Source organism: Panthera leo, chromosome D2 (genome assembly GCF_018350215.1).
Source record: "Panthera leo isolate Ple1 chromosome D2, P.leo_Ple1_pat1.1, whole genome shotgun sequence".
In the NCBI taxonomy this organism is placed as follows: domain Eukaryota; kingdom Metazoa; phylum Chordata; class Mammalia; order Carnivora; family Felidae; genus Panthera; species Panthera leo.
This window is the reverse complement of record NC_056689.1, coordinates 52,074,549-52,102,514: the sequence shown is the minus strand read 5'-3', so window position 1 is coordinate 52,102,514 and position 27,966 is coordinate 52,074,549. Positions and strand designations below refer to the sequence as shown.

The window sequence follows — 27,966 nt, the reverse complement described above, 5'->3', positions numbered from 1 at the left end:
TGTAGGCTCAACAGTATTGGTAATATCACTAAATCTGTACATATAACATGCCACCCTTTACAAAAGATTATTTTATACTACATGATTTTAAAACTGTAACTTTTTTCCAGGTACAGATCCTAACAATAAGCTTTATACTCTGCTCAAGGAATACATGGCTAGTTTGTCTAAAATCTAAGATTATTCAAGATCTCCTCTTGAATCAGCTTGAGTACCTACTAAGTACATTCATTATTTGATGCCACAAGGACTACATTAAGTGCCAAGGAAAGATATTACAATGTGAGTAATAAGTTATATAGAAATGTGAGGATGACAGTACGACGCAGCTGAGATGGTTTCATGAAAAGGACGTAACTACAGATGAGAATTTAAGCTGGATTGGGAAATGAAAAGAGTAAGGGTATTCAAACTAAGAAAAATTACATAAACAAGACAGAAATAAGCATATGATCATGGACAATAAGAACACCAACATAGTTGGAGCGGATTTTAAGGTAAACCTAGATATTATAAACCAGTTAGGAAAGGATGGATGACAAAGATAACCTCACATCATAGGGCTCATTTGTGACTCATCCACTGTTTATATGGTTATTTTTTAAAAGTACATGGAAAAAAGGGGAGAAAACTTTACCAATAAAAGTTTCTCAACAGCACATTTATTTACTAAATAAGTATGGTTATCTAATAAAACTGTCAGTAAAGTTTATCTTTACAGACTCAAATTGCAGGTGTCTATCTTGGATTATTAGAAAGATCTGGGAAATCATAGGCTCCTGCCTTAGAGATCACTTTGATTAAAACTGGAGTGTAGCAGAATGGAATTCCAGGAGGTAGGAGAGAGAACGATGAAACAAGCTGTAAATTACTGCTGTTGTATTATATATGGTGCCTCAACAATGTATTTGCAGGATTGTTTTAAGTAAAGAGAACAAGCAGTCCTTAATTCAGAACATGCTTTAGAGACCCATACTCTGGTTAATGCAAGGAAGGCCTCATTTAACAATGGAAAAAACTGCACACTGTTTTGTCTCACGATTAAAAGTTTCACACCCCATGTATTCTGAAACAGGAACTGTACCATCAAGAAGAATAAAAATCCCTTTATGTGTCTGTTCACACAAGTGGAATGGAAGTTAAAGTATCTGAATTCATCAAAAGATAAAACCACAATCACAACACATTACCAAAGGGTAAAACTGAAGGGAAATACACTCCCATCAAGCATATACATGCCATCCCCTTTGTCTCTGATATTCAGAAACTCTGCAAGAGTAATTATTTCCAGCTTAAATAAACAAGGAAACAAAAGCCTAGAAAGGTTAAGTAATCTGCTCAACGTCTTACAGAGAGGCACGTATGCAACCTAGGCCTCAACTCCAAAACATTAGCTTTCTTCACTGCATCATGCTGCCATATGTATAGTGAATTCTGAGAAATGTTTCCACTTCTTATTTCATAGAAAATTATAGCCAGTACAAGAAATTGTTTCATTTTTTCTAAGGTACTTTTAAACAGCCATAAGGAGCTTTCACCAGAGATCTAAACCCCTTCCAGTCTATTTCACTGTGCCATATAAATATTATGTCTCATCAACTGATGTTGATACAACTGATACAACAGTTGTATCATGTAAAGGACTGCTGTATGTATGGCATGTAAAGGACTGCTACAGAGTCTAGAGAAGAGGGGAAAAATATTTCTGAGATGGTTAGAAAAGCTTTATAAATGAGGCAGAACCTAAAATGGGTATTGAATGATGGGTAGAACTTTGAAAGACAAGATGCTAAAAAGAACATCTTGTGTTCAGAGGACAGTGAGCAAATCAGTTTGGCCTGGGCAACAAACATGTATGTACTATTATTAGTTTTTTCTTCCTTTTTAAGTAGGCTTCATGCCCAGTGATGTCCCAATGCAGGGCTTCAATTCACGACCCTGAGATCGAGACCTAAGCTGAGATCCAGTTGGATGCTTAACCGACTGAGCAACCCAGGTGTCTCTGTACATACTCATTCTTAAAGAGAAGCAAAGGTTTAAAAAGGTAGTTGGTGCCAGCCATAAACTCAGTGTCTTAAACATAATAGGGAGCACAATACATATGATTATGAAGGGTCTTGAAGGCCAGGCCAAATAATTTGAACTTAAGCTTAATAAGCAATAAAATACAGGTGGTTGAGCAAATGAGTTGGTTCTTTAAATTGTGCTTCTGCTAAGATTATTCTAAGCACTGATATGTCATAAAGGATGAAAAGAAAGACACCGATTCAATAATGTATCCAAGGTACCAGACCTTTGTGGGTAAAAGGGATAGGAAATAGTTTCCATTCTCAATGAACTTCCAGTTAAACATGCATGGTGGTGGTGGTATCAGGTGTGTGTGGAAGGCTCTAAGACATGGGATCGATGCGTTAACAAAATTATAATACAATGTGATTTTCTATAATAAATGCACAAAAGTTCTATGGAAGCACAGGAAGGAGTAACTCACTCTGTCTGAAGGAGCTGTGCAATGCTTCAAGGTGATATTTGAGCTGAATTCTAAAGAAGGGTAAGAGTTAGCCAGGTGTTAAAAGGGAGGAAGTCATCTAAAACAAAAATAAGGAAATGACATATTCAGAGAACAATGTAGTGGAATGCAGAAGAGTATGATTAAGGTAGGTTGAGGCTGAATTACATTAATAGATCTAAACCCCTTCACTAGATCTTGAAAGTTTACATTTTATCCCATAGGTGATGTAGACTGGCAGGTTTTGAAGCATGGAAATGATGTGATTATAATTATGCCTTGGCCAATCCTGGTATCACACTAAGTCAAACTAGAAGAGAAAAAGTAGAGCCAGAGAAAGAAGAATCTACAATATCTGATGAGTGAATCTGGAGAGAAAGAAGCAAAAAGAAAAAAAGTGGTGGACTAGAAGGATGGGGTCTAATCAAAGAACAAAAATTGGGAAGAAAAGTAAAAGCCAGGGAAATATCAGTTTAGACACATTAAGGCGCTAGTAATAACATGTATATACAAATGGGAATGTCTATTGGCCAGCTAGGAAAGAGACACTAAAATGTGGGAAAGTGGGGTGCCTGGGTGGCGCAGTCGGTTAAGCGTCCGACTTCAGCCAGGTCACGATCTCGCGGTCCGTGAGTTCGAGCCCCGCGTCAGGCTCTGGGCTGACGGCTCGGAGCCTGGAGCCTGTTTCCGATTCTGTGTCTCCCTCTCTCTGTGCCCCTCCCCCGTTCATGCTCTGTCTCTCTCTGTCCCAAAAATAAATAAAAAACGTTGAAAAAAAAAATTTAAAAAAGAAAAATAAATAAATAAAATGTGGGAAAGCGGTCAGGAATAAAGACGCTCATCTGGGAGTCATTCAAACAGAGGTGAAAGTGAGATAATAAGTGGGTACACTTCAGAGAAGAATGGTAAGTGTGGAGGCTTAAACCATACTTATGTGATTGAAGGGAGAAAAGGTAATATATGAGGGGAAAATAAGCAAAAGATAGAAAAATAGTACAGTATAATAGAATATAATTTCAAGAAGTTAGAGGGTGGTGGTAATCAGTTTCAACTTTATTATGCATATACCGAGGATACGAAGACCAAGTAAAAAAGGTATTAGATTTACTGATTAAGAAATTATTAGTGATCTTTAGTATACTTTTAGTAGAGCTAAGAAAGGGGAATGAAAGTCAAATTATAAGGAGAGCTAAAGAAGAGAAAATAAGGACCTAAATATCATAAACAGGGGAATGGATTAAGAAAAAAAGAATGTCAATCCAATGAATATTATATATACATTCTCTTTAATTGCTGGGTATCATAGAACTCAAAACTGTATTTAAAAAAGCAAATTGCAGACTGATACATTCAAATTTTAGAAACAAAATCACGAATTATATATGGTATACCTGAAAACATTAAACAGGGGCATCTGGGTAGCTCATAGGTTAAGTGTCTGACTCTTGATTTCAGCTCAGGTCATGATCTCATGGTTCGTGAGTTGGAGCCCCATATCAGGCTCTGCTGACAGTGTGGAGTCTGCTTGGGATTCGTGCTCTCCTCTCTCTCTGCCCCTCCCCTGCTCTCTCTCTCAAAAAATAAACTAAAAAAAATTTTTTTAAATAAAAGCATTAAACAAAGGAGCCTGGAAAAATATAAACCCATTTATAAGAGTGAAATGGGGATGGGGAGAAGATATGGGACTGATGAGAGTAGTCAAAGGAGATGTTTTCTGTAATCCTTCCACTTTTAACATACAGATGAAAGCAAACATAACTAATTGCTATGGTTTTTAATTCCAGGTATTGGTCTGTTAATTGTCAAAATGGGATAGAGATGTGACTGAAGAGATACCAACTGACACAGAAAATGAGAAATTGCTTTAATGCAAACTAAGAGATAATTATACAAATCTGAAAATAATATGGCATGTTCCTATCAGAATAGTCTACATCTTCTAAAGGGATGTACACTTTTGGTTGAGAACGCTTTTAGAGTGAGGATTCTAATTCACTTTGTAACTGCAGGAGAGGGACAGGGAACAGATTATTCTCCCCGCTTTCCCTCCCATCTGACTGTTTTGGGACACCGGCTAAGTGACTTGCCTACTCACCAGGTGCCAAGTAAGTGATGTAATACAACATCAACAAACTCCTGAGTATTACTGTGAGATGGAGTATATGTAAGTCAAGTTTTCAGAAGGATCACTCAGTAGGCCCAAGCTTCAAATACAAGATCCATTCCTGCAGTTTGTTACAATATTCTTTGTACTCTGTATACATTTAATCCTAATTTTGAGAAACATAAGAGAAATCAAGAAAACAGATGGTGACAGAGTAATGATATAAAGGGTTTGAGTTTATAAACTTTTCTATTTTTTAATGTTTATTTTTGAGAGAGAGAGAGAGAGAGAGAGAGAGAGAGACAGAGACAGACAGAATCTGAAGCAGGCTCCAGGCTCTGAGCTATTAGCACAGAGCCCAATGTGGAACTCAAACTCATGAACCACAAGATCATGACCTGAGCCGAAGTCGGATGCTTAACTGAGTCACCCCAAAGGCTCCCCAAAGGGTTTGAGTTTATAAATGCTTATAATTTCAAGGCAATGATTTGTGATCCTAAATCATTCATGATACTAGAAAACCACCCCCTTTCCACTACTCTCAAAAATTGCTTGCCCACAACAATTTATTTTTTTTAATGTTCTTTAAAATTTATTTTTGAGACAGAGAGAGAGTGGGCAGAGGATACCAAGAGGGCTCTGTGTGGACAGCAGAACCTGATGTGGGCTCCATCTCGCCAGTCGTGAGATCATGACGTGAGAAGTCCGATGCTTAACCGACTGAGCCACCCAGGCACCCCTACCCACAGCAATTTAAAAGATTCAATAATAAATTTACACAGGACATGTGCTTATTGTTACCAAAATGAAAGGCAATCAAAATATCTATATATACTCTTTCCACCTGCAAATACTGCAATAAAATTTATCAAGATAAATAATTGCTAAATTAAATTTATTCACAAAGGACAAAGCAGTTCAACTTCAGCTATTAATAAGTTGCCATTGGGGAGCCTGGCTGACTCAGTTGGTTAAGCGTCCGACTTTGGCTCAGGTCATGATCTCATGGTTTGTGAGTTCGAGCCACACATCAGGCTCTAGGCTGACAGCTCGGAGCCTAGAGCCTGCTTCCGATTCTGTGTCTCCTTCTCTCTCTGCCCCTCCTCTACTTGTGCTCGGTCTCTATCAAAAATAAATAAATGTAAAAAAAAAAAAAAAAAGTTGCCATTAGTTAAAAAACCCTGAAAGACTAAGTAGTATAAACTGAATACACAATCCATGTTACAATGAAACACAATCTTCATTTAATTTCACAGTTTATTGGAACAAACCTCACTAGAATTTAAGCTCCATATGAGCATTTTCGGTTATGTTCACTACCAAGGATCTAGAGTGGTACCGGGTATATGTAGGCACTCAATATTTACTATATAAATTCAATAAATACAAATACTTAATAATTCACTATCAAATACCTAACTTTTAACCTAGAGGCAAAAAAACCAACTTATGCGTTGCACACATTTCCTTAGTCTTCTCAAGGATAAAATCTGCATCAGAAAAACAAACATATAGGCAGGTTTCGGAGCTAAATTTTGTCCCTCAAAAACTGCCACCGGGGCACCTGGGTGGCTCAGTCGGTTAAGCGTCCGACTTCGGCTGAGGTCTTGATCTCACGGTCCGTGAGTTCGAGCCCCGTGTCAGGCTCTGTGCTGACAGCTCAGAGCCTGGAGCCCATTTCAGATTCTGTGTCTCCCTCTCTCTCTGCCCCTCCCCTGTTCATCCTCTGTCTCTCTCTGTCTCAAAAATAAATAAACGTTAAAAAAAATATTAAAAAAAAAAACAAAAAAACCTGCCACCCAAAAACCAATTATAAGCCCTAATAGGTTGACATATTTTAATCTGTTGGGCCTGTCAGTATTCCTCAAATGAATCAATCATCTTTGTATTCAACTTGTATGCAGGGCCAGCCCACATTAAGATGACAAATATAAAGGAAGGGGGGGGGGATTGCCACAACTGTTGGTTATATGAGAATCTTAAGCACCTTCTGTGTGCCTAATACATAAAATAGCATTTTACTGTTTTATAAAGTGCTTACACGTGTTCTCATTTGATAACATCCTGTGAGGTAGGATATTATTTTATAAATGAGGATGGATAGCCTCAGATTTAAGTGCAAAAATTCACATAGCTGGTAAATGGCAAAATGAAAATTTCAAGATCACTGTCTCTAAAGCCCAAACTTTTCTTCAGGAATCTCTACTCTTACCATGAAACAATCCCTTAGGGTTTACAGCAGTGGTTTTCAACCACATCAGAAACACCTGGAAAGCTTTTAAAACTACAGATGCTCAGGCCCCATCTTTCAGAAATTTGTGATCTGATTGGTCTTGAACAGAGCTAGGCATCCATCCATAGTTTAAAATGCTCTCCAGGTGATTCTAACGTGAAGCTTGGTTGCAAACTACTGAGATAATAAAAGTCTTCGTCATCTTAACCTACCTTGAGGTATGTCAAAAAGGTACAAAAGATGAAGATAAGCCAATATTATAGTCATCAGCTTCAATAAACGGAGTCAGAATTTCCAAGTTTCCGTTGAGAAGTTCTGAATGCCTTATGAGCACTCCTTGGCTTTTTACTTCTATGGAAATCTCTAAAGAGTGTATGAAAGCCAGGTCACTTTTGCACACAAAAATCTTTCTAAAAGTCACCTATGTAAGAGTGAAAGCACCAGACACTCAAAGGAAAAAAAAAAAAAAAAACAAAACTAAGTACAACATATCCCGCACCAGAATAGGGTCTCATTTGATTGGAACTGGCAGTGGACACAGGTGGTCTTCTCTGGGCATATGTTAGTAGTCCTACGCAATTTGCCGGTATGCTGAATTATAATGAAGGAAAAACCTGCTAACTTATCACACCCTGAGGCAACTGGGGAAAACGACACAAAAGTTCATGCATTTGTTCATAAAACAAATATTTACTGATGACCTACTGAGTACCAGGCTCTGTTCTAGAATTTAAGATAATGAGAAAGTTTCTGCTTTCTAGGAGCTTATAAAACTACTTATATTAAAAAAGGGGTTAGTCAATACAACCTGACAACCCGACCTGAATGCTGACCTTAAACAAAGCTGAATTAATCACTGGGTCACCCCTAACTGAATAAAGTCCACAATATGATTTTTATCAAGTCTGGTGTCTCAAATTCTAAGCTCCAAAGGAAATGTCTGTTCTGTCACTCTGGAAGGAGATGTACTCTTGGGTGATTTTCGTTCTGGGTGTGGCTGATCCAAACAGCATTTAACTAGGTATAATCTCAGTTAAGGGAGGCCTTTCATTTAACGTCTTGTTGGTGGAACTTTACTCTGTACAAAGAACTGTACCACCTGCTTAACAAGGAGGCAAGTGGTCTGACAATTGTAAGCAACTGCAAACATTATGTATTAACCTGTAATATTCCCAGGAATTTAAGACCTGGCGAGGGAGAAAGGTGGATTGAGTCTCCAAAAACTCATGGAAGAACCCATGAACTAGAATTTGAACAGTAGAGGGCGGTGCAACCGACTTCGCAAAAAAGAGTTTTACTGTCTGGAGCCCCCCAGGAATGGGCCACTGGCCCCAGTGAAAGACGAAACTTTCTCAGTGAACTCAACGAATCATAAAATGTGCTAACTGTTCAGTGTTGTACTCATGTGGCTGTTTCCCACAACCTCTATTCTGGCCGTTAAAGCTCCCTTGCGGATACTCTTGCCCTTCCAGCTTGGGGGTGGGGATGGGATGGGGGAAAGGAGGAATAAAATCAGACTATCAGGCTTCTCAAAAGAATGCTTACTTACCCTTGGTTTTTGCAAAGAGTCTTAAAATCGTAGGGGATCATTCCCCTGAAAGATAGTCTGGTTGTTGTTGCCAGTGACATCGCTGGCAAACACGTTACAACATAGTTTTGGGGGGAGGGGAGGAGTGTAAGAAACAGAAAAAGAAACTAACGCCGTGGGTTAACCCAAACCCCTCTCACTTGAAAAGGGCGTTCCAACAAAACTCGACGCCACTCCCTAAGTTTCGCTTTAAGTCTACGCATCCGAGCCACCCGCTCTGTCCTCCCAGAGCACGGACTCCAAACTTTCTGCCCCTCACACGGCCCCCCGGCCGTGGAACTCCTCCCGGCACGCCGGGCTCCGCTTACGGAGAGCCTCGAGGCCGGGCGCGGGCAGGACCAGCGCCAGACGAGGGTCTGCGGCTCGCTTTCTCCCCCAAAGCTGCCCGTACCTGTCTAGCATCTGCTGTAGGGCTTGGTCCGGCATCTTCGGCGGAGCCGGCGCACTCGGCCCTCCCCAGTGGACCTGGTCAGGGCCGGGCCCAGGGACAATAGCACTGAGAGGCGGCGGAGTAGGCCTCAGTCCGGCGGCAGCCGCGAACCCGCTGCCCAACCTCCCGGGGTGGCTCCGCGAGCCCGGAGGCGGCGGTGCGCGTCCTGCGGGCGTCCGGAGGAGGCGGTGGAGAGCGAGGAGGAGGAGCCTGGGGCGGGGAGGCGGCAATCGCGGCCCGGGTTCCTGCCCGTCGGCCCGGGGTTCCGGTCCATGGACCGCGGGCGCCGAGTTGCTGCTGGCGGAGGAGCTACCTCTGTGAGGTAAGAGTCACCGCCTCCGTGCGCGCCGGGGTCACGACGCAAGGCGGCCCAGAGCAGCCTGGGAGATGTAGTCCTCGGACCGTCCCCGCTGGAGGCTGCACAGCCCGCCCCGACCACCGCCGCCGCGCCCGCAGCCGCCCGGCCGGCGCCCTCCCGTTTCCTTCCTCCAGGGGGAAAAATGTCCTTCGGGCCGCTTTCCAGGAAGCAGCAGGATGTGCCTCTCCACTGTCAGTAGCAACAAGGTCAGCCCTCCCTGCCTGTTCTTTTCTCAGCTCTTGCCCTCAGGTGGGACCGAGCCAGGTGAGGGGAGGGGGCTGAAGGGCCATTTCTCTTCAGGGTCCCCAGCCCTGTTCGCGGCGTCGGGGCGGGCCGTGGAGGGGGTGGGGGTGGCAGAAGTGCCTTCGGAAGCCCTCGGCGCTGGGGCCAGCCTCTGCCGCGTCTGAGCTCGTTTTGGGGAGTTACACAACCCCCGCAAGGGGACGGATGCACTGGTGCGGGAGGTTATTCCCAAGGGGGCGTGGGGGCCGCCTTAACCAGATGGTTCCCACCCGAGTTTCTCACTGTGTGTTTTGGGGGAGTGGTGGGGGAGAAAAGATTATTCTCTCCCTCTCTAAGAGCCTTCTATAATGTGCTTGGTCTTTCAAGGGCTCGCCGACAGTCTCCAAATGGAACATGTTCGTGAATAAACAGCTCTTGCTTACTCAGCTGTGGGTTGTCAGGGGTGTTTGTTTCTCTCTGTGCTGCTGGTCACTGTTAACCATTTAGAGTCGCTTTGACACCTCCAAGCAGGTGGATGTGTGTGTGTGGGGGGGAGGGGGTGGGAATCGAAAGGGAAAAATCATCAGTCACTCGATGGGTTATTCTCTGACGCTCTAGGGACAGCTTTGGCGGGAGGAAAGAGCTGTTGGCTAAAACGAATGCGTCTTTTGGACGACCTGTGGCGTTCTCCAGTGCTGTGATTGGTAGGACGTCTGGGTAGTTTCCCTTGATTATGCCTAATTTCTGCCGCAAGATGTTTGATTTGTCTTGCAAGATGTTTGATTTTTCTTTAAAGTTAAAGTGTGTTTTTTACGCTCTTTTTAAATGTGGAATTTTACAATCAGCTCTTAATTCTGTTTCAAGTTTGCTTCCTGAATATATTTGAACTAGAGTGTACACTGCCAGAAAAAACAACAACAACAACATGTGAACAGAAGTTTATTTGGCCTCCAATTTCTGAAAGATGCTTTTATGAGAGGCTTTGGAAATTTACATGACTATTTATAATTAACGATTCACCTTTTTCTCACGAAATGTAAAACAGGCCCCCGCTAGTGGAGGGAAATAAGAATTTAACTTACTCAGGGTTTTTGGTATTTTAAATTCCTATTTATTGCTCCTCCTACTGGGTAAGCCTTCCCTTACTGTGTATTTATCTCTTAAGTAGTTATGCACCGCAAGGAGATGGATATATATATCCTGCTCAAAAAATAGAATTTAATCCTAGCATATTGATTAAGTAGGCTAGCGCAAACTCCCATCTAGTTTTATGATTTACGCTAAAAGGAGTTCTCACCTCATTTTGGAATTTATATTTGAACCCCCACTTACAAAGTAATACGATACAGTCTGTTCATAACAAAGCTGTGTGCAGATTAACATTATCTTTCAAAAGGGTTTTATATTAGAATTTTCATGAAAAGTCTGTTTCCTGGCTGTGTCAAAAATCCTTCAAAATAGAAAAAAATATAAACGTTACTCATCTTAAAAGTGATTAGCATGTGACCTAGTAATTCCACTCCTTGTTATTTATCCAAGAGAAATAAAAACACATGTCTAGACAAAACTTGTATGCAAATTTTCATAGCAGCATTTTTCCTAATAGCCAAAAAAGTGGAAACAACCTAAATATCCATCAACTGATGAAAGGATAAATCAGATGTGGTATATCTATGCAATAGAATGTTATTAGATGATAACAAGGAATGAAGTTCTGATTCTTGCAACATGGATGAACCTTGAAAACGTAGGCTAAGTGACAGGAGCCAGTCACAAAAACCACATATTTATTGTATGATTCCATTTATATTAAATTTTAAAAATAAAAAAATTCATAGACAAATAAAGTAGATTAGTGATTACCTAGGGCTGGCGCGGTGAGAGAGAAAAGGGGAGAGACTGCTAATGAGTACAAGGTTCTTTTTGGGGTGAAGAAAATGTTCCAGAATTTGAATGGTGATAGTTACACAACATTGTGAATCATATCCCAGTTTAAAAAATAATATAAAACAAAATTAGATTCTAGTGATGATGGTAAGCTCTTTATACTAAAAAAATTGAATTGTACACAATATGGGTGAATTTTATGGTATGTAAGTTATATCTCAATAAAGCTGTTAAAAAAGTAATTAGCTCCATATAAAATGTTCATAAGGACATCTCATGATTCTTTACTATAGAGTTTTAATTTTTAAATATATTTTAGTATGGGTAAAAATGATGATTGATAAAACTCATGAAATAAATTAATTCCTTGTATTTGAAATGGGTGACATGTATAACCTAAATTTCAATTTGTCTGTCAACTTTGTTTTCCTCAGCTCTTGGATTTAAAAATAAGACTCAGAATAATTGGAATTACAATTTAGTCTCTGATCTTGAAGGAAAAAAGTCTTAATTACTTAGATCTGAGTCTCACCAGAGGGGGGAAAAAGTTGAAATATACTGCATTTTATATAGGGTTAGAGGCTTGTGGTAAATGATATTCAGGCAAGAGAGTTATGGAATCCTAGAGAATATGGAATATATTAATAATTTTGTAATGGGTTTAGAATAAGCTGAGTACAGAAGTGCTCTAAATATATCTGGAAATTTAAAATAGTATATTACTTTAATGTTCTTCCATCACCCTTGTTTTGAACTGTCTGCCAAAAGGGGCTCTGGAGATATTATATGGAGAAATAGTATAAAATAAACAAGTGCCCTCCAAGGAGAGTTGTCATTTGCTAAATTTGGTAATAAACTGCAGGCTGAGTCCACATTACAGGCCAAAGAGAGTTCTTCATTAATTCACTCTGCAGATGTTTACAGAGGACTTATGATGTGCCTAGGTACTCCAGTAGCCAATTAAACTACTGTTTTAAGAACATACAAACTCCCTAATGATGCTTATACTAAAAAAATAAAACAAGGTAATTACATATGAAATATTACATAATGATATGTGGCATCATATAATGAAGTACCAAATGAATAGCGTGGAAATACGAAGTGATTTAGAGGTTTAGAGGCATCTGTTAGGGGCTGGTGTATTAAAGAGAACTTTATGAAATAAGGGCAATTTAGGCTCTACCTTGTAGCAGTAGGAAGAATTGTAGGTGAATAAGTGAATTGTAGGTGTATGTAGATGAGGAGGTGGAGAAGGGTCTTGGGTCTGGATAAGGATGAAAAGATGTAGAGAGAGGAGTTAACCTCTGTTATTGTAGGTCTCTGTTGAGTGAGAGTGAAAAATACACTGTTGGCTAAGTAGGGAATAGATAAAAAGGCCTTGAATCTATTCTTTCAACAAATATTTATTGAACGTGCACTATTTATGTGACAGGCATGAATAAGATAGGCACTGGGGATACAATAATGAGCAAAAGCAAGCATATTGCTTACCTTTGTAGAGTTTATAGTGAGAGAGAATCACATAATTTTTTTAAATTTGCAAATGTACATAGTGTTATGAGAGATTATAGCTAGGGAATTGACCTAGATAGGGAGGTCAGGAAAGTGTCTCTCAGGAAGTGTCCATTATGCTGAAACCTGAGGAAGAGCAAGAGTTAACTAGAGAAGAGGAGGAGGAATGAGCAATCCAGGCCAAAGAACAGCATGTGCAAATACCCAGGGAAGGAAAGGCCTGTGATGAATGGGGGGCCCTGAAACAAAAAGGGAACTTGGGGCAGGATGAGACCAAAAAGGTGAATCAAGTGATAGAAAATGAAGAACTTTGTAGACTAATTTGAGGAATTTTGCCCTTATCCTAGAATCCTGCTGGGAGGAGTAGTTTAGACATAGGAAATCAACTCTATTCTTTAGGAATAGAGAATGGGAAGTTAACTTATGGTTCTTAAGCCTGCTGTGAGTCAGAGACTCACCCTGGAAATTCTGATGTGCCTTGTCATTGTGCCCAATTAGCTCTTTTGTTTTGTTTTGTTTTTTAACAAGTTCTGTAAGTGATTATTAGACCACTGGTATCTGAGGAAATACTGCAGTGGGTGGAGAGCCTACGTTTAAGTCTTAGCATTGCCACTCAGAAACTCAGCAACTGTGGGCAGGTTATTGAATCTCTTTAAGTCAAGTTTCCTCATCTCCAAGGGAAAGAGCTGTAGCATTTACTTCATTGGATTGCTGGGAGGATTAAATGAGAAAATTCATTTAAATTGTTCAGTACGGTGCTGGGCACATGGTAAGAGCTCTATTGGTGTTAGCTCTTAATCATTACTAAAAGTTCTTGAATAAAGGTGAGAATGATTTAGGGGGATTAATTTTGAAGTAGTATGCAGGATGAATTAGAAACAAAGACAAGTTAGATCTCAGTAACTTGGCCATGGTCTGGAACTATTTTCAAAAGTTTACTTTAACACAGCTATTAGTTCTTGAAGATCCTTGGATAGGCTAAGTAGTTCTTAAGTAGATAATGTCTCTAAAGGACTTTTATGGGGGACTTTGGTCCCCAGAGTACATCTTACTGGCTTAGAATCTATAGGATTACTTTGAATTGGCTTAATTCTGGACAGAGGCTTCACTGGCCCTTGTAGTGGACAGCCTAAAACCTATTTATCTTTATTTGCTGCTTAGAGAATAGAATCCTAACAGCTTATATCCACTCTAATGCAGTAGATGTTTACAAAGAGTAAATAATTTTACATAATATCATCATGCACTAACTTGCCTTCTTCACTTCTTCATAAATATGGTGGAAGACCCATTACTTTTCATTATCTTTGCTTAAATTTCTCTTTGGGTTATGTGTCCCTGGGATATGCAATGGTGTGTCAAAGGTAGACAAAAATCACAGATAACTTGTCACATATTCCCTCTTGTATCCCTCTTGTGTCCCTGAAGTATCAGTTTTATGAGAAAATGTACATATAATGAATTTTCTTCCTTTTCAAACAAACATGGATGTCATAGAGCAGCAGTTCTCAAAATGTGGTCCAGCAGATCCCTAGGGCTACTTGAGGTCAAGATTATTTTCATAATAATACTAAAATATTATTTGCCCTTTCACTGCATTGGCATTTACTTTGATGGCACAAGCAATGATGGATGAAACCGCTTGTGCCTTAACACCATTAAAGGCATTGGTACTAACCTGTACTAATGGTTATATATTTTTCACCACCATGCACATGCAGTAAAAACAAACCAAAAGTTCACTTAAGAATGCTCTTGATTAAGCAGTAAAAAATATTTGATTAAATCGTGACCCTTACATACACACATCTTTAATATTCTGTGTGATGAAATGGGAAATGTGCACACATCTGCATCCAAATATGATAGTTGTCTCAGAGAAATACAAATGATTGAGATGCAAACTGAACTGGCTGCTTATGACAGACTATTTTTACCTGAAAGACTGACAATAAAGAATTTAAACTTTTGTGCTATAAGGAATACTGTTAAGAAAATGAAAAAAAAAAAAGAAAATGAAAAGACATCCCACAGAGTGGGGAAAAATTTTGGAAATCATGTGTCTGAAAAGGGACTTGTATCTAGAGTACGTGAGATTTATTACAATTTAATAGTAGAAAGGCAAATAGCCCAATTAAAAAATGAACAAAAGAGCTGGATAGACATTTCTCCAAAGATATACAAATGGCCAGTAAACACATACAGAGATATTCACCAACCATTAGAGAGATACATTACCATTAACCAACATTAACCATTAGGGAGATACAGTTCAAAAAAAGGACAAATGTTGGTGAGAATGTGAAGAAATTGGAGTTCTAGTACACTGCCGTTGAGAAGGTAAAATGGTCCAGCCACTTTGGAAAACACTCTGGCAATTCCTCAAAAGGTAAAACCTAGTTTCCATAGGACCCAGCAGTTCCACCCCCAGGTATATAACCAAGAGAAGTGAAAACATGCCTACATAAAATCTTGTACGTGAACATTCATAACAGCATTATTCATAATAGACAAAAAGTGGAGCAGCCCAATGCCCATCAATTGAGGAATGGATAGATGAAATGTGGTGTGTCCATGCAATGGAATATTGTTCAACAATAAGAAGGAATGAAGTACTGATACATGCTACAACATGGATGAACCTTGAAAACATTACACTAAGTGAAATAGTTCCAAATAGCACATGTTCTAGGATTCCATTTCATGAAATGTTAAGAGATAGAAGATAGATCATTGGTTACCTAGGACTATGGCAGATGGGGTCTTGGGCGTGGTGACATCTAAGGTGTGCAGGAGGTTCTTTCTGAGGTGATGAAGGTGTTCTAAAATTGATTGTAGTGAGGATTGCAACTCTGAATACACTAAAAGCCGCTGAATTGTATACTTTAATTGGATGAATTACATGTGTTTGAATTATATTTCCATAAAGCTGCTATTTAAAGTAACACCAGATCAGGGGCACCTGCTTGGCTCTGTTGGTAGAACATGCAACGCTTGATCTTGGGGTTGTGAATTCAAGTCCCATGTTGAGTGTAGAGATTACTTAAAAATAAAATCTTAAAAAAAACATCAACAATGGCACTGGATACTAAATGTACTCTTGATCTTGGGGTTGTGAGTTCAAGTCCCATGTTGAGTGTGGAGATTGCTTAAAAATAAAATCTTAAAAAAAATAATAATGGCACTGGGTGTTATATGTAAGATGAATCACTAAATTCTACTCCTGAAATCAATATTACACAGCGTGTGAACTTACTAGAATTTAAATAAAAACTTAAAAAAACAAAAACAAAAACAGAGTTTACTCATTTCTTACTGTTTTTTTTTAATGCTGTTTTTTAAAATGATTATTTTTGAGGGCTAGAGAGCACAAATGTGCACATAGGGGAGAGGCAGAGAGAGAGGGAGAGAGAGAATCCCAAGCAGGCTCCATGCAGTCAGGGCAGAGCCCTATGCAGAACTTGATCCTACAAACTGAGACCATGACCTAAGCTGAAACCAAGAGTCGGACCCTTAAGCAACTGAGCCACCCAGATGCCCCTCCTTATTATTGGTTTTAAGAGCTCTTTATACATTCTGGACAGAAGTCCTCTATGAGAGATGTGTTTTTATAAAGTTTATTCTTCCAACTCACATCTTTTTCACAGGAATATTTTTTGAAGAATAGGAATTTTTAATTTTGATGAAGAAAATATATCATTTTTTTCTGAAATAGATCATGCTTATAGCATCAGGATTAAGTATTTTTTAATTCAAATGTGAATATATTCTATAAAAGGGGAGTGTTCTTAGAACATTGAATTTGGTATCAAACAGATCTACTTAAATAGGAAGTAAGTAAATAGATACTCTGACCTTGAGTAAATTGTGAATGTCTAAGCTTGTTTCCTTGATATAAATCTTTGGTGTAATATCATGACTCCTCTATGGAGTTTCTGGCAGGATTATAGTAGAAAATAAATGAAAAGGAGGAAAGAGTGTTGAACAAAACTAAATAAATAAATAATTTAAAAAATTATGAAATGACACCAGATAAAACCTTAAAATCCATTATTAGTTGGCTGATTTAATAACATATGACACACCCATATAACATAATAATATATAGCTGAGCTATTGGAACAAATGAGGTATTTCTATACAGGCCATAAGGAAAAGTTGCCAAAGATTTAGTAACCATCAGTTAGGATTTTTTTGTTGTTGTTCCACAGAAATCAACTACATAATTCAGCCTTTTAGGGGACATTTGCTAATGTGTAGAGACATTTTTGATTGTTACATAAGGGGATTTTACTAGCATCTGATGGGACCAAGGATGCTGCTAAATGTACTGTAATGCACAGAACAGCCCCTCACAACAAAGAATTATGTAGCTCAAACTGCCAGTAGTGCTGGGGTGCCTGGCTGACTCAAGTCAGTGGAGCCTGCAACTCTTGATCTTGGTTTGTAAGTTCAAGCCCCATGTGGGGTGTAGGGTTTACTTAAAAAATAAAATCTTAAAAAAAAAAAAAAGTGGTGCTGAGGCTGAGATATTCTGAACTAACTTAACTGAAGGGAAATTCGTTGAAAAGATATGAGTTACTTAAGGCAAGACCAGGCTAGGAACAGTGAAGTAGGAGCTACACCAGAGAATATTGGTAGCAAAACATTCCATGTTTAAATGGGTACAGCACTGGAATGAATAAACTACAACTGTTTTTATTCTGCTCACAGTTCAGAATCTAAGGAGGGAGGATCTAATCAATGTTCCTTGCCACTTGGCTAAGGGCAGGCAGTATACCGTAAGTGAATGAAGGCAATTCCTCCAAAGGAAGTACATTCATTAGCAAATACTTAATGACCATATGTTTATGTTTCAGGTTTTATTTAGGTGCTGTGGATAGAGTAGAGCAAAAGAAATGAAAAGATCCTTGTGGAGTTTATATTATTAAGAGGCTAAATCAGGGCAAATCTTTAAGTAATAAAGAAGGTAGAATAGTTGCCAAACATCAAAACCAATAAATATTACCTATATATTAAGTGAAAAAAGCAGGTATTATCCCACTTATTTTTTTTTAAATTTAGGATGTATATGTAAGATTTCTAAAAGGATATATAGGAAATTGTTTTTTGTTTTTTTTTTAATATTACCTCTGGATAGTGAGACTGAATATGGGGAGAAGAGTCTACTTTTCATTTTATTACCTCATAATATTTTCCTTTTCACCATGAACATGTATTTTATAGTTAAGGTTTTATTTAATTAGATTAAAAAACAACAGAAGAAATCATTGCAGGTGAAGGATGATTAAAAGCTTTTAAAAAATCACAATATTGTGGTGCTCTGCTTATTATGGAAAAGCAGAAAGGAAGAAAGAACATCTGACTGGAAAGTGTGGCCTGTAATCATTTAACAAATATTTATTGAACACCTAGCTGCCTTAAATCTTTTTTGGAAAAGGTGGAATATAAATATCAAACATCAGCCATGTGTGAGGCACACTGTGAGGTGCCGTATCTGGAACAGGATTGAAATTTGAAAAAGATCTGACAGCTGCCCTCACTGGTGCTTGTTGGCATCTACTTATTGACCACCAAATATGTGGCATGTGCTGGACCCTTTTTATACACATCATTTCAAATCCTAACAGCAATCTTACCAGATAGGTATCTAGGTCTCCCATTTCACAGATGAGAACATTGAAAATTGGGAAGATGAAGTCATAGCAAATAATGGCATAGCTGACATTTGAATCCCAGTATATCTGACTTTACTGGAGAACAGTGTGTGAGTATGTGAATAGTTAAATAACAAGTAAAAAGGAAAGTAAAAAAGCAATCACATGACTACCCTTGGTTAATTTTTGAAGAATTTTACAGATAAGTATTCCAGGAGCTGAGAGAAGGAAAAAGAAGTTGCTCATATCTGGAGCAGTCTGGGCAGGTTTCCTAGTTGGAGGAGTGGTTTGAATTGGGTCTTGAAGGAGTATATAAATATGTGAAGAGAAAGGCAGCGTGTCAACTTTTACTGAATGCCTGCTTGAGGCTAGAAACATCTCATCTCAGCCCCATATCCCCATTTGAGAGATGAGGAAACAGAGGCCTCACCTTACCTCCACCCCCTGCCAGGGACAGGCAATTAATAGGCATTAATTTTTGGCAATCTGATAGGTGAAAAGAGAAATTTGTTGTTACAGCCAAACACCTCTATTTTTTTTTTTTTTAATTTTTTTTTCAACGTTTTTTATTTATTTTTGGGACAGAGAGAGACAGAGCATGAACGGGGGAGGGGCAGAGAGAGAGGGAGACACAGAATCGGAAACAGGCTCCAGGCTCCGAGCCATCGGCCCAGAGCCTGACGCGGGGCTCGAACTCACGGACCGCGAGATCGTGACCTGGCTGAAGTCGGAGGCTTAACCGACTGCACCACCCAGGCGCCCCCAAACACCTCTATTTTATAGCTTCTGGCTTTTAGTCCTGGGTAAGATGAGTTAATGGTAGAAGAGAAAGTATACATAATAAACTAATAGACCAGGATATACCCTTTTGGGAGAATAGATATTCAGCATAAGTAGTTTTCCTCTACTTAGGGAGTTTTAGGCCTTTATGAAGGTGTTCTATCTAATTTGAGCTTCTACAGCTGAAATCTCAACTTGGTAAGTCTTAGGAGGGTCATCCATTCAATCATTTACTCAACATTTCTTGAGCTCCAACTATGTACCAGACACTGTAGGAGATATTGGGGATACAAAGATATGAATAATACATGGTTACACTGTTTTTATTTTATTTATTTTTATTTATTTTTTGAGAAAGAAAACAATGGGGGTGGGGAGAGGTACAGAGAATAGAGGGAGGCAGAGAATCCCAAGCAGGCTCTGTGCTGGCAGTGCAGAGCTCAAGGTGGGGCTTGAACCCATGAACCTAACCATGAGATCATGACCTGAGCTGAAATCAAGAGGCGGATGCTCAACCAATTGAGCCACCCAGGTGCCCGTATTACACTATTCTTGTCATCAGGCTGCTTACAATTTAATGGAAGAGACATGTAGTCATATATACAATATATGGAAATGTGAATCAGTATTTTTGTACATACTCTGAAAAACCTAGGAGTCCTCCTTGAGTCATTTTTCTCCTTTACCTCATCCTCCTACCCCTCAGTCAGTTACAAAATATGGTCCATTTATCTCCTAAATATTTCTCAAATACATTTATTTCCATTCTTTCCGCCTTCACCTCAGTCCTGTTGACTGTGTTCTCTTACCTTGTACTATTTAACAGCCTCAAATTGCCTCCCTGCATTCACTTTAACCCCTCTCCCCCTTCAACTGATTTGACAATTGGCCTTCTAGTCTGCTCTTTCTTCCTTTGACTCTCCAGTAGAGTGACTTTTTAAGAAATGTAGAACTAAAAAAAACAAAAAAAAGGACTGATCATGTTATCTGCTTAAAATCTTTCTGTGGGTTGTTTATTTATTTATTTTTTTAAATTTTTTATTTATTTTTTTTAACGTTTATTTATTTTTGAGACAGAGACAGAGCATGAACGGGGGAGGGTCAGAGAGAGGGAGACACAGAATTGGAAACAGGCTCCAGGCTCCGAGCTGTCAGCACAGAGCCCGACGCGGGGCCCGAACTCACAGACCGCGAGATCATGACCTGAGCCGAAGTCGGCCGCTTAACCGACTGAGCCACCCAGGTGCCCCATTCTGTGGGTTGTTTAAATCCTGGTGAGAAGGAGCCAATGGAAAGCATAAATTTAAATTTAGCAATTTTGGAGAAAAGGGGAATAATGTATAAATTGTACCTTCTAGAATCTAAGCTTCATGAGAGCAGGGACAGGGACCCTATCTGTGCAATGTATTTTCAAAATTTTTATAAATGTTTATTTATGTTTGAAGGAGAGAGACAGAGTGTGTGAGGGGGAGGGGCAGAGAGGGAGACAGAATGTGAAGCAGGCTGCAGGCTCCAGGCTCCCAGCTGTCAGCACAGAGCCTGAAGCAGGGCTGGAACTCACAAGCCATGAGATCATGACCTGAGCCTAAGTGGGAAGCTTAACTGACTGAACCACCCAGGTGCCCCTGTTTTGTTCAATATTACATCCCCAATGTCTGGCACAGAGCCTGGCCCATGGCATGTGTTCAGTAAATATTTATTCAAAAAAAGCAAGACACTTCTAAGGCTAGAATGAACCCTGTAATGTTTGGTTGGAATTGGAGGTATCAATACAAACTTATGATTTTATAGATATAAATAGATCTACACAGAGGTATGCGTACATACACTTTCTAGCTCTATCTGCTGAGAGAACCTGAAGCAATGACACCCCAGAACCAGTGAATATATCTAGTGGTATCTCCAATAAAGGGAACCCAAGCTCTTTAGAGAAATTAGCTCTTTGCTAATTCTAAACTGGCTCAGGAAAAGTACATGAGCCTGGAAAATCTGCGGTGACAGAAAGTAGGGATGTGCTCAAAAAAAGATGGGAGCATGTCAAAAAGACCTAGGAATCAACTTGAAGGGATTCTAGTGGAATAGGGGACATTTTGAGTAACAAAATACTAATACTAATGAATCATAACTCATGGAATAAAATATGAATCCATGAGTCATTACTGATAAAAATAAATGACTAAATCAGGGGAGAAGGAAAAACTCTTCCTTAGAGTAGCATTCCAGAAAATGTAGAAGAGTTGATAAAGAGCACAGATTACCATTTGCAAACACCACAGAAATAATTGATACAGGCAAGAATCATTAATGGATGCTAAAATTACTGGGTGAAATTATGTTGGGAAACAGAATATTCACATAGAAAGTGTCTTCCCAAAGATATTTAAGTAAAAAGTGAATAATAGCTTTACAGTGGAGAAATCTGGCAGACCCTACTTTAACCAAGTGATCAAAGTTAACACATGGGACAAATCCACATCCTGTTCCTTCTGAAATGATGCACTGAGCAGGACACAGTATCCCTTTTGTGGTATTATTGCCAAAAATGTATAGCCTGAATTTGATCACGAGGAAACATTAGATGAATAATAATTGAGGTACATTCTACCTAATAACTGGCCGGTGCCATTCAACAGTGTCAGGGTCATGAAAGATAAAGGCTGAGGAACTATCCCATATTAAAGGAAACTAAGGAGACGTGACAAGTGAAAGCACTGTGTGATCCTGGATTGGATTCTTAGAAGGGACATTAGTGGGGTGATTGGTAAAATAAGGTATGCAAATTATGTAATGAATCAATGTTATATCCTGATTTTGATAATTATACTGTAGCTATTTAAATTGTTAACATTTGGGGAATGTGGTTGAAAAGTATAGGGAAATTATTTTTTATAATATTTTTGCGATTCTGAAATTATCTCAAAATTAAAAGACGAAAAAGACCAAAATAAAATCCTACTTGTAATGGCTTTATATTGCCCTTGCTTACTTACCAGTTTCCCTTACTTACCTAAGCTCTAGAATGCTGGCTGGCTACTGGCTTTCTTCCCTAGTTCCTTGAGTACAATGTGCTGCCTCCTCTTCAGAGCCTAAAGGTAGGAGGAACCTTGGTATTCTTTTTGAATGGAACACACTTCTTTTGAACTCTTTAAGGCTCAGCTTGTTTACTTACACAATATATTTTTTTTAATTTTGGAGAGGGAGAGAGAGGGCACGAGCTGGGAAGAGGGGCAGAGGGAGAGAGAGAGAGAATCTTATTCAGACTCCACACTTAGCGAGGAGCCCAAGGTGGGGCTTGATGTAGTGCTCAATCCCATAACCCTGGGATCATGACCTGAGCCGAAGTCAAGAGTTGGATGATCAACCGACTAAGCTACCCCTCAGCTTGCTTACTTTAGAAAACATTTTGACCCCCAATCCATGTCCTGACATCATATGGTTTCATAACATCTGGTACTTTTTCATGGCATTTTTATCACAGCTTCTATGAAATTATTTATCATGATATTGACAAAAGCCTACTCACTGGAAATTAATGTTTATAAGAGATGGAGGGATTGTGTCTTCTTGCCTAAAGTTATTTACCTAAAGCCTTACAGTGACTATTTGAGGAATTAATACAAGTTATGAAGTGGAACATTCCCATATCCCCTGTAACAACTTGGATGAAATTGGACACAGGAGACATTTTAGGTTTGAGGAGATGAACATGGGGACCAGAATTGGTGGCAGTGACAGGAAAGGATAGAGGAGTCTTATCACAGAAGGAGCCATATGACTTGATAGAAGGAAGAGTAAAAACTGATGCAAATTTAATCACCAACTGCATAAAGGTACACAGTTGAAATGGCACTTGAGTCACTTTTCCAGCAGTATGTTTTAAAAGTATGTTCCTAAATACTTGAACATGAAGTCTGTTTATTTAAATTTTTTTTTCTATGTTTATTGAGAGAGAGAGAGAGAGGGAGGGGCAGAGAGAAGAGGGAGACACAGGCTCTGAAGCAGGCTCTGAGCTGTCAGCACAGTGCCTGAGATGGGGCTCAAGCTCATAGACCCTGAGATCCTGACCTAACCTGAAGTCAGACGCTCAACTGCTCAACTGACTGAGCCACCCAGTTGCCCCAAATTCTGTTTATTTTTAATAAAAATGTTGTGTGCCCATGGTAAAATACTATATTACATAATAAAAGTATTTTAGTGAAAATACTAATTAGCATGCTAATTAGTATATTTGACATACTAAATTTTACTAGAGTATTTTAATTAAAATACTGTATACCCATGTTAAATTAATACTATGCACCACGACAAACATTAAACAGTGAACCGACTACATGAGAATACCTGAATGTCCCTCTGTAGTGGATGTTGTGATGCTACAACCGAGATCGTCTCTTCATAGGGAAGGTGCTTATCACATAGCTGATGGGAATATTGGCTCCTGGTGATGGGAAGCTTTGCTTTGTTTTGTTCTTACAGGGCATTGCTTTAGGATGCAGGGAACTGCCTCACTCTAGGTTATGCTCCTGGGAGCCCACAGCCGGTGATAAGATGCAAAGACTTAGCTTCCTTGCCTCATTTGAGGACAAGTCTGAGGGCTGTCTCAGCTCCAGAGCTCATCACAAGATGGACTGAGTACTCAGTTGTAACCACTTTGGGGGTCAGTGTATCTCTCTGACTCTTCCTGCCTTCCTTATTTCGTTGCACGTATATTTGTCAGTTGTGTCCTATCCTCAATAAATCATTTGCATGCAAAACTTGGTCTCAGAATCTGTCTCCAAGGAACTCAACCATTGACACTGTCTCATCTGGCTACCCCCTAAAGGTTGCCATCATTGGAACCTCTTTACGTATGTGTCTGGATCATTCCCCACCCCTGGTTTCTAAAAAAAGTCTCGAGAAATATACAGAAAGAGTACCCAAAGTATAGGTACAGCTTGATGAATTTTCAAAATTTAGCAATATTTTTATTAGAGAAAGAACAAGGAAATGATTTTGGATAGTGTGAGAACCACTTACATTTACAACTTCCTCGTGATGGGAATTTTGAGAGAGAGGGGTGTGTTGCCAAGGGAAGTTGGAAGTTTCTCAGATTTTTAAAAGAGCAGTTATCTTTTGGTTGACTGCAGTGCACTCTGAAATGAGAGGAACATTCTAAGTCTACTTTATAATACATTTAGGTGAAAAGGGGAAAATAATGAATATGAGGAATCAGAGGAGAAACTGTGAATCATTTTACTAGGAAGAGAGTGGTAAAGATGATCTTCCTGAAAGTCAAATATCTATAAATCAAAAATGTCAAAATATTGCTAAAAATTTGAGTAACTAAGATTTTCCTATGAATCAAACTTAATACTATTTATAGCTCAACCTAAGTTCTTCATACAACTCTTTTGATTTTAAAGTAAAATTTCAAGAATCCATCCATGATTTTGTTCATCAGTGATAAACATAGCTTTCACTGAGGGTGTTAAGTTCACTTTCTATCTTTACCACCACCACCCTCTTTGCTTGCCTGGATGATACAATAGCTGGCCTCCTAATCAACTATTTCTTGGTTTCCACTCTTTTTTTTTTTTTTTTTTTAACTTCTAAAAAAATTTTTAATTTATTTTTGAGATAGAGACAGACAAAGCATGAACAGGGGAGGGTCAGAGAGAGAGGGAGACAGAATCGGAAGCAGGCTCCAGGCTCTGAGCTGTCAGCACAGAGCCCGACGCAGGGCTCGAACTCACGGACCGTGGGATCATGACCTGAGCCGAAGTCGACGCTTAACCAACCGAGCCACCCAGGTGCCCCTTGGTTTCTACTCTTATCCCAAATGCAATCTGTTCTCTACAGAGAACCACAGTGGTCTTTTTAAAAGCTTAAAGCAGATCATGTTACTGCCTTACTTAAAACTGTCCAGGGATTTCCCATCACACTTAGAAAAAAATCCAAAGTCTTAACTTAGTCTAAAAGACCCTACATGATCTGGCTCCTGCCTACCTTTCAGATCCCATCTTGTACCACTTTCCTCGTTGTTTACGTGCCCTCTAGCTACAGTAGATAGCTGTTCCTCTAAAACAGGTCAGAAAACTAAGGCAGGGGCCAAATTTTGCCAGAGGCCTATTTTTATACTGCCAGAGGACTAAGCATGATTTTTACATTTCTAAAGGATTGTAAAACAACTGTAACAACTGGAACAAAACCAGTTATATTCAGGAGAACTTCTGTGATTTACAAAGCCTAAAATATTGACCATGTGGCTCTTTTACAGAAAAAGTTTGGCAATCTCTGCTCTAGTCTTATTCCTCCTCCATCAGGATCTGTTCATTAGCTGTTCCCTTTCCATCCTATGCCACCAGTCTTTGCCTGGCTGGGTCCTTTTAAATTAAGGAGCAAGTTCAATTCATGGAGACCTTTAATGAGAGAATCAGATTCTCTCAATCACATCACCTTTTTCTTTTTTTTTTTTTTTTTTTTAATATGGAACGCTTCACGAATTTGTGTGTCATCCTTGCGCAGGGGCTATGCTAATCTTCTCTGTATCGTTCCATTTTTAGTATATGTGCTGGCAAAGCGAGCAGACGTCACCTTTTTTCTTTATAGCACTTACATTTATCTGATACTTTCTTATTTATTTTTATTTTTCCAACAACCATTCCTTCCTTCCCCTATGCAGGAAGATCTTTTCTTGTATACAGCTTTTGAGCCTTCTTGATCTTGTATTTAGATGGAAGAGAGCAATTGTGAATGCTGGGAGCCTACTACATAATAGGTGCTCAATAAATGTGTTGAATGGATGAATTTGCAAATTATTTCTGTAAGTGAAATTTAGGACTTTTTTTTTCCTTTGTCCTCTCTTTTGTAGGGAGTACCTGCAGTGCAAACAGCAACTAAGAGCCACTTTATTTTATTTATTTTTTATTTTTTTAAATTAATTAATTAATTTTTTTAATGTTTTATTTATTTTTGAGACAGGAAGAGACAGAGCATGAACCGGGGAGGGTCAGAGAGAGGGAGACACAGAATCTGAAACAAGAGCCACTTTAAAATGGAGAGGCAGGGGCACCTGGCTGGCTAAGTGGGAAGAACATGCAACTCTTTGATCTTGGGTCATGAGTTTGAGCCCCACACCCCATGTTGGGTGTAGAGATTACTTAAATAAATAAACTTAATAAAAGGAGAGACAAAACAATGTCTTTCCCTTAAGAGATTAACTCTTTTCTTCCTCTGCTCTCCCTAGGAGAGGCCATTGCTGGAAGGGTGTGGGATGTTTCAAAGGGATGTCCCAAGGACTTCTTATTTAACAAAGAAAAAGGGCGCCTAGGTGTCTCAGTCGGTTAAGCATCCAACTCTTGATTTCAGCTTAGGTCATGATCTCATGGTTTGTGGGATTGAACCCCACATTGGGTTTTGTGCTGACAGCACGGAGCCTGCTTGGGATTCTCCCTCTCTCTCTCGGCCCCTCCCCTGCTCTCACTCTTTGGGCCCCTCCCCCACTCTCACTCCTTCTTTAAATAAATAAATAAATAAATAGATAAATAAATAGATAAATAAAGTAGAACTTTTCTTCCTTTCATCTGTTTCTTTTAAGAGAGGAATTTTTCAGAATAACAAGACTAATTGAGGTCTCATTCTCTAAGATACTCTCAGGCTTTTGGGTGAAGATGGGTTTAACATTAAAGGAGATGGTTTAACATTAAGCTGAGCCAGGCCTGGGCTCAAAAGAAAAGCCAAGAATGCTCTAATAGGGCTTGTTGTATGTGATCATATGGAGGAGAAGGATAACTCCAGGTGCTGGATTCTTCTGGAGTTTCTTTAAGATTGTCTGGTCACATGTTTTCAGTTTTGGTTTGGAAAATACACAGTCACTAAAGGAAGAAGCAATGGGAGGCAGAAGCCTGATTGTAAAGAAGAAAAGGTGGGCACTGTAAGTCCTCTGGGTGTGGCAAGAGGTAAGGGATAAGAGTTAAACTTTAGAGCTTGAGTTTTAGAATCAAAATAGACCTGGGCTTATTCACTGACTGGATATGTCACCTTGGGCAAATTATTTAGCATTTCTAAGCCCTGGTTTCTTTATCTGAAAAATGAGTATAATGATAGCTTCTGTCTTTTTAGAGTTATTATGAGGATTAACTGATAAGGCATATAAAATGCTTAGCTAGATGCCTACATAGACTAAGTGATCAGTTAGTATGAACATCATCATCATTGTCATCACCAAATGATGAAGAAATTCTCTCAATCCACTAATTTTGAAACTAATAAAGAATAAAATCTGTATCCTGTAGCAATTTAAGGATATGTCTCACTGTACTCGGCTTCCATGGTAGAGAACACAGGATATAGAAAGAGGTGGGCTATGAAATGTCTGGATAACAAGATCAGTGTTGCTACAAGAAGCATGGGCTTAACATAGGTCATTTGACTCTCAATATTAAGTGGAAAGGAGACAAATCTGTACTTGAATGTAGATATTCCAGGTAAACCTGTCTGCCTGTCAGTATTAGCTTTGGATTTCATACATTGACCTTTACTACTTTACAGTTTATTAAAAATGCCCTCATACACACTAATATAATTCTGACTTAGGTAGGGCAGCCATTGTTATTATCCCTATTTAATTCTAGAGGAAACAAAGACTAAGAAATTGAGAACATAGGTTTTAGAATCAGATTGTGCGGTTTGAATCCTGGCTTCT

At 39.1% G+C, this 27,966-nt stretch overlaps 2 protein-coding genes and 1 non-coding gene across 9 annotated transcripts in view; 1 reads left to right on the top strand and 2 right to left on the bottom strand.

Annotated features, from left to right (window-relative positions):
* MARCHF5 (membrane associated ring-CH-type finger 5) overlaps nucleotides 1–9,193 on the bottom strand; it is a 56,324-nt gene extending 47,131 nt beyond the window's left edge. Inside the window, exon 1 of the mRNA XM_042909062.1 lies at nucleotides 8,826–9,193. Coding sequence (XP_042764996.1) covers nucleotides 8,826–8,860 — 35 coding nt within the window. The 5' untranslated portion in view covers nucleotides 8,861–9,193. The remainder of the gene's footprint in view (nucleotides 1–8,825) is intronic.
* Nucleotides 9,194–9,246: 53 nt separating this feature from the next.
* The window catches only part of CPEB3 (cytoplasmic polyadenylation element binding protein 3), a 188,760-nt gene continuing 170,040 nt past the window's right edge, over nucleotides 9,247–27,966 (top strand). For 2 of the 7 annotated variants that reach the window (XM_042909056.1, XM_042909057.1), the window contains exons 1-2: nucleotides 9,247–9,428; nucleotides 10,063–10,148. The gene's annotated coding sequence lies outside the window, so the exon portion shown is untranslated. The remainder of the gene's footprint in view (nucleotides 9,429–10,062; nucleotides 10,149–27,966) is intronic. The other 5 variants (XM_042909055.1, XM_042909058.1, XM_042909060.1 and 2 more) reach the window with 3 other exon arrangements.
* Nucleotides 25,743–25,849, bottom strand: LOC122202857. The gene has a single exon (XR_006194914.1). It is a non-coding gene; the product is annotated as a U6 spliceosomal RNA (small nuclear RNA).